The 7,540-nt window shown below is 39.6% G+C and overlaps 1 protein-coding gene across 1 annotated transcript in view; it reads left to right on the forward strand.

The window, feature by feature from the left end:
- LOC107732595 (ankyrin-2-like) overlaps nucleotides 1–7,540 on the forward strand; it is a 47,367-nt gene that overhangs the window by 23,269 nt on the left and 16,558 nt on the right. The window contains exon 23 of the mRNA XM_016543962.1: nucleotides 1,933–6,924. Within this exon, the coding sequence (XP_016399448.1) occupies nucleotides 1,933–6,924 (4,992 nt within the window). The remainder of the gene's footprint in view (nucleotides 1–1,932; nucleotides 6,925–7,540) is intronic.

Here is a 7,540-nt window from a genome sequence, read left to right on the forward strand (position 1 = left end):
GCATTGTGTTATATATATATATATATATATATATAACAGAATGCTTTTGAAAACTTTTTATGAAATGTTTTTAATACGTCGGAAACTGTATTTAACGTGATCACAGTTTAATAAAAACATTGTTCATTAGGCCTATTAATTGTAATGATTTCATTTCCACGGTTATTCAAACAACGAATAAATTATATAGAGAAAGCGAGCAAAGAACACAATGGAGCTTTTTGAAACCTTTTTGAAACTCCGAATCAGTTCAACCATTGCGTCGCAAAATGATTCACTGTTTCGAAGCGCTCCAATCGAAATGATTCAGCAGCACTCCAATCGGATCGCGTATCACAAATCATTTGATTCAGATCGGGACTTCAAAGCGTGTATCGCGAATCATTTGATTCAGAACGGGACTTTAAAGCACGTATCGCGAATCATTTGATTTAGATCGGGACGTCGGAGCGGGTTCGCGGGATGTTTTTATCCCCACCGGGGATAAAATTAATTCAGCAGAGGCAGGTATGCATAGACCAGAGGAGGGGAAACCCCCCACCTATTGCTCTACATATTTTGTATGTCTCTCTTATCTTACACAGTTCAGTTCAGCTCTCGCCTAACAAGCTCATGATCTGAATCTAGTGTGCTGAATAAGTGAAATAAAAATGTGCAGAGCTGTGGTTCCCCAGGACTAGGATTTAAAACCACTGCTTTAGGTGTTACAGTGATTCTGTTTTAGGTGATAGAAATGAGTGTAGCTTTCTTTTTTTTTTTTTATATTAGTTTTATTCTGATCGGTTCATGAATCATGATAGAGGGAGATGTTTTTGAATAATCACTTTGTGCACAATATGAATTTCATTCATACCGTGGTGATGTTTATGTTTTCAACTGTTTTAGAGCCCTATTCCCTTCATTACACAATAACAATCTGCAAAGCAAATTATGATTTTCATCCAAATCTGTATTAGTCACCCTCCTTAGTAGCTTTTTTAGTGCTTTCATATATATATAGTTGGATGTTAGCATTCTATAGTTCGCTTACTATTGCTTTAGAGAGTATCAAATCACCACAATATGTAATGTGACCTATAAGTATAGTACATACATTAGGATATTGTTCATATGCAAATATAAAAATTTGAATCCAGATCTATTACTACATGGAACTTAGTACACAGTAGTTTAGTACATATGTTAGTTTACCAAATAACAGCTTACATAGAGTATTTTGAATGATGTGTGTGTGTGTGTGTGTGTGTGTGTGTGATTTTTGGAACTGCTCTTTGTTTACCATTATTCATCATTGCCACTACTAATATTAAATAATAATAATTTCACTTTCAGTTATGATAAAAAAAAACATTCTGCTTATGTTGTTTTTTCAAATGCTTTTATTTCACATTTTTTTTGCTGTATTCCATTTTAGTTACATCACTGACTTTCTTAAAAAATGTTTTAATGAGTTTAGTTTTATTAAGTTCTCTATTGAATTCTCTCTTTCTTTCTTTCTTTCTCTTTCTCTCTCTCTTTCTTTCTTCTCTAGACATGAGTTATACATGAGCAATGTCTACTTTTTGTCACTGTTTTTCAGTACATGTCCCAGTGTTTGGGTTGGCTTATTTCATCTCCCTTTTTAATTATCACAGTAGTTTGTCTTTTTTGTTTGTGTGTGAGTGTGCTGTTGAACCAAACGTGAACAAGCAAGTGTCCTGCTTATTCTTCTGTTGTCTTTAAGAATTGGTTAGTATTTGCTTTGCAGTTGTTATTCTCCCACAAGTCCAGTAGACTCTCCACTCATTATCCCACAGTCCACTTAGCTTTTTGTCATCTTGATGCCTTCAGGCCCTTAAAACTCTGAATGTATCCCTTATTTCCTTTTCCAATCTCTGTCCCTTTAATTTAAATTTTGGTTAATTTGCTCCTTAAATGTCATCCAAATGGAAGATGATGAAGACAATGAAAAAACTGAAACATCATTCCTGAAAACACAATTGATCCGAGACTCTCCTGCTCTTGCAAGTCCAGATTTACTCTCTGAAGTGTCAGAGATGAAACAAGACCTTATCAAAATGACTGCTATTCTGACCACTGATTCCTCAGTGAAAGCGGGTCCCATGCAAGGGTATTATTTAGATAAGGGGGTGGAGGAGGTGTCAGCAGAGCCTTTTGAGATAATGGAAAAAGTCAAAGAGGATTTGGAGAAAGTTAGCAAAATTCTGAGAAGTGGAACATGTGACAAGGAAGAGTCTGCAAAAACAGACAGCCGTCCATATAGGAAGGATGAGGGGTGGGTTCTCCTAACAGAAAGTGAAATCGAAGAGGCAAAAATTATGGCTGCCTTTGAATCTCAAGAATCACTTTTAAAGGAAGTTCGAGTCAACAGAGGATCACAGAAATCAAAGGGTGCTAGGGACAGGCCTGGCATAGAGACTGTTCCCAGTGCTGAAGTTAAGGAATACTTATTGGATGCACCTGAAACATCTAGGCCTACATCCCAAGAGTCTCCATCACAGCAAAGGTTCACTGAGGTTGTTCTGCGCAGAGGTGGTCGAAAAATAGTCCCTACAGTGGCAAAAGACACTAAGGCCCATACAACAGAAGTAAAAAAGCCAGTCAGAAGAAAAGGGCCTCAAGGGCACACCGATGAAACCCAGTCATTTAGCACAAAAGAAAGCATTGCAAGTAAAAGTCCCAGGAAGTCTTCCAAAGGGGATGCCTTTCTACCCGTCCCTGGAGACCAAAAAAAGTCTCCTGTTTCACCAGTGGTTGAAGAGACACCCATCGGTTCCATTAAAGAGAAAGTTAAGGCTCTTCAAAAGAAAGTAGAGGAAGAACAAAAAGGTCAGAAAAAACAGACAGGCCAAAAACCTCCATATAAAGCTACAGAAGCCAAAGCATCTTCTGTTGTCAAAGATCAGAAAACATCAGGCCTGAAAAAACAGACTTCTTCACCCCAGAAACAGTCTCCTTCTAGGTCACCAAGCTCTGAGCCTGGGAGACTAGAAGAAACCATGTCTGTGAGAGAACTAACGAGAGCATTTCAAACTGGCCAAGACCCCTCAAAAAGAAAATCTGGGCTCTTTGAGCACAAAAGGCCTTCCAAAACAGAATGCACAATAGTGAGTAAACCAGAGGCTATCCTCACAAAGTCACAAAGTCTTCCCCAAGCACCCTCACATGAAGAAGTGTCTCTTGATGTTTTAAAGCCTGAAGATCACCATGAAGAAAAAGAAGTCAAAATTAGTCCACACATAAAATACTCTGAAGACATTGAAGAAGATACGAGTCAAAAGAGTCGTCAGCATCCACAGGAAAAGAGTGGTGAGGCTTTGGTTTCTGGAATAGTGTCAGCAGGTCCTTTTACTCACTCAAGCATGACAACAGTAATTCCTCAAAATTTGTCAGAACAGCGCAGAGATCTATTGCCTGATAATGGTACAGAGAACAGTGCGTTTGATGACATCTCTGACAGCATTAGACATGAAGCATTGGTCGACTCGCCCAATGCCAGCCTCGCTGAAGTGGAAGCTCCTTTGAGTTCTGAGGAAAGTTACAAACATGAGGGCATGGCTGAGACTCCAGAAACAAGCCCTGAGAGCCTCTCATTATCACAGAAAAAAACAGCTCAGTCTATATTTGCAAAGACCACAAAATCAGTAGCAGTCACCCCTAAAGCCAAGACAAGTAAAGTATATGTTTCCTTTTCTACTGAGATGAAGACAACTAATGAACAGGCATCTGAAGCTACAGTTCATCATCCACCGTTGAGCCATGCAGTGGATGAACCAACAAAAAGTGAGTCTATGTCTATTCCTCATGGAAATAGGGGGGTGAACTTTGAGGGTGAACAAACTTCTGTTGATAAGGACATTGTTTCGGTGTTATCCAAGACATCTAAATCTCGAAAACTGACAAAAAGAACATCTGAAACACTAGAGTGTTTTTTGAGTGATGAGGAATCCTTTGATGGTCAACCAATACCAACCTCTGCTGACTCCCTGGCCTCAAGGGCAGCTACACAGGATCGTGGTGGTTTAGTGCTACCTCTTAGACACCAAGATTCAGAGAACCTTAGTCCAGTAGCTGATGACTCTTTTACTATTAGCCACAAGGACTCTTTAGAGGGTAGTCCCTTAGTGGAAGACAACTCTTCCCATAAAACCCCAGACTCTATTGAGCCTAGTCCAACAAAAGAATCCCCGTGCCGTGACTCTTTAGAAAGCAGCCCCATAGAGATGAAAACCAACCTGGCTTTTCCACCTACAATAGAACAACCCAGTGTGACCACAGGGCCCCTGACATCCTCCAAAGCCCCTGAAATCCCACCAGACAGTTTGCGCAGTAGAATGCTCAAAGAACAGGAGGGTAATGCCGACGATGACAGTTGTGAGCAGACGTCCCTGATGACAAGTTCGGGTAAGAGTCCTCTCTCACCTGACACACCAAGTTCTGAAGAGGTTAGTTATGAGGTCAATCCTAAAACCCCAGACCCCATGGTCCTGATTGTTCCCTTTAAACCATCAGTAATCCCAGAGGAGACAGTAGAAGATGATGAGTTGAAGTGTGGCCTGACACAGAGGAAAATTACTCCAGAAGAAGAGATGTTTAAAATGGCTGCCAAAATAAAAACGTTTGATGAAATGGAACAAGATGCAAAAGACAAAAAGGACAATAGAAAAGATAGTGAATCCTCTCAGACCTTGGTAGCATCTGATGCAGGAGATGACAGCTTCAAACTGTTTGGGCTTGCATCCAAACATGAAACATCCTCTTTGGGTGATGTTGGGTTTAGTGAACTCAAACAAGCCTCAGAGATAGCACGGTCTGTTGAACCGATCATTAAAGTACAACCTCCCTCTCCTTTTCCAGCAGGTAGTCATAAGAGCCCCCAAACACCTGATGACATTCAACAAACCATGGCCCACAGTGCAGCATCTTCGGCTGAATCAGCAATGAAGAGACCACAGTCTGTCTCAGAAAAGCATACCATAAAACCACACCTTCAAGAGTCTCATAGTCAGAAATTTAAGGACAAAGATTATGTTGATTCAGAGTTAGTACAGCTGAACAAAACTGCCCCTAACAGCAAAAATCTGGTTGCAAATATAACTGATGAACAAAAAGAACAAAGCTTAAAAAGATCAAAAGGAATTCAAGAAACGTACAGTCATGAACAACAGAAGGAGGCAGCTAATTCCCAAAACGTTGACTGCAAATCACATAGTCAGGAAGAGTCTAATGTAACGGATGAGATTAAAAGGGATTACATGAGGCATGCAGGGACATTTTATGTTGATATTTGTAGTGGCAGCTTAGATATTGATTCTATTCCAATTATTATTGGGCAAACAAAAGAAACGTTTAAACCAGAAATATGTATTTATGATGACACAGAGGAAGATGATGCTGAGGAGGAACCTCCTAAGACTGAATCTAGAGGAGTTACAGCAAAAGCAGAGACAGACTCCTGGAATTCAATGCAAGAAGATGATGATGCATTTGCAGCAAGAGTCAAAGAGGAAGAGCAAAATATCTTTGGTCTGGCTGTAGATCGGCATTCCCAAGGGGCTACTTCAGACACAACACCAGCAAGGACACCCACTGAGGAGGGTACACCAACAAGTGAACAAAATCCTTTCCTTTTTCAAGAAGGAAAACTTTTTGAGATGACAAGAAGTGGTGCGATAGACATGACAAAAAGGAGTTACGAGGAGGAAGGTTTTGCATTTTACCAAATAGAGCAACCCATTGTAGAGGTCATAGCTGAAGAAGGAGGTAATGAAGCTGTTAGAACATCCAATGATGCTGAGAATGAGATTGGCTGTAACCTCTCTTTGCAAGTAAAAGCAGAGGAGGATGAAGACCTCCTTAAAGAGGCTGCAGATTTATCTGTACATTCTCCTGCTGGGGATAACCTGGCTGCAGCTACAAAGTCAGATTTTTCTAAATCTAAATCCCCCATCAAATTGGATATTTCTGCCTCAACCAAAACCTCAGAGAAGGACCAAACAATGTTAGAGGTTAAATCAGACAAAGTTATGAGTGAGGGACATTTTGAATCTGATCCTGGTTCCTCTGACACTGTCATAGCCAATGTCCAGACAGCAGTGTCAACAGTTACTAGATCAGTTTGTTCCCAACAAGACCAAGAGTCCTCAGATTCCTCCCCAGAGGATCAGCACTCAGTAATAGAACAAACCAAATCACCTGAAAAGACAGAATCCCACAGTAAACTTGTATCTAAGCATTACACTGCAGCATCTCTATCATCTACGACTAGAAAAGATATGTCCACCTCCAAAGAGGGAGAGAAACCAAAATCCCGAATCCCGGTTAAGGCCAGCTCTCTAAGGTCTGAATGTGAAGAACTTGCCAAGGATAAGAAGTCAAAGTTGCCCATAAAACCTCAATCAAGGAGAAAATCTGAGACAGACACAGGCCCATCCATAGCCTCCAGTTTAACAAAGTCTTCTAAAGCCAAGAGCTTCTGTGAAAGTGATTCCACCAAAAAAACAGCCAAAAAGGGCCAGAATTGTCCAACAAGCACTGACCTATCCAGCACAACTAAGACACTTCCTTCAAGATTACCAATCAGGGGAAAGCCTGACCAGCCAGTTCAAACTTCCACACTAGCAAAACAAAAAAAGGTTCAGCGAACTGACACAAACAAACAGTCCATTAAATTTTTTGAAGAGATTAGTCATGAGGCAGCTAAGGTAGTCGAGAGTTTGGCTCAGGCAGAGAAAGACAAACAGGAGGCTGTTGCCTTATCTGATGATGAAAGCAGAACCACCAATGCCTCAGTAATAGAGAGTGAACCTTTCACTTACATCCAAATGACTTTCCCTGAGGATTCTTTGGTTATTAGGCCCAGATGGGACAACCCTGTTGAGACGCAGATGGAACGAATCCCTGCTGATAGAGTCCGAAGTCAAGGTATCCCCCATCTCTTGGGGCCCATTATCTCTTTCTCATCTACCTCAGTGATGAAAGTGCTGCTTCTCTGTCTTGTATCTAATGCTTCAACTCTTCATGGTGGTGCTTTGATGTTTGGGCTATGTTTGTGACTTTTTGTCTCTTTTCCTTTTATCTGACTTAAATCTCAACATTAATATAAAACCAAATGCAGTGGGGGGTATTTATCTAGTGTTTTTGCCAATATATTCATTGACTACATATAACATTATGACAGAATTGGTTACATTTAAAACATAAGTTGTGAGATGCTGTTGATACATTTTTTTCTAATGTTCGCATATCCTAGGATAATTATTCATAGTATTTATTCATGATTGATAGTTTACCTAGTATTTGCTCATTGCTTGAAAATGAGTCTAAAATGATAATGGTTTCTGTTGTGTATTTGCTCAGAAATGTTGGCTTAAAAAGTATAGTTAAAAATATTAATTGATGTATTTTCTGCATGAGAAAGCCAGTGACCTTATTTATCTTAACATTAAATTATAAATTGTAAAAAAAAAAAAAAAAAAAAAAAAAAAAAAAAAAAAAAAATTTCCAATTAACATACAGAATATTAGGAACAGTAAAATTG

Source organism: Sinocyclocheilus rhinocerous, unplaced genomic scaffold (genome assembly GCF_001515625.1).
Source record: "Sinocyclocheilus rhinocerous isolate Xijiao unplaced genomic scaffold, SAMN03320098_v1.1 scaffold1994, whole genome shotgun sequence".
In the NCBI taxonomy this organism is placed as follows: Eukaryota; Metazoa; Chordata; class Actinopteri; order Cypriniformes; family Cyprinidae; genus Sinocyclocheilus; species Sinocyclocheilus rhinocerous.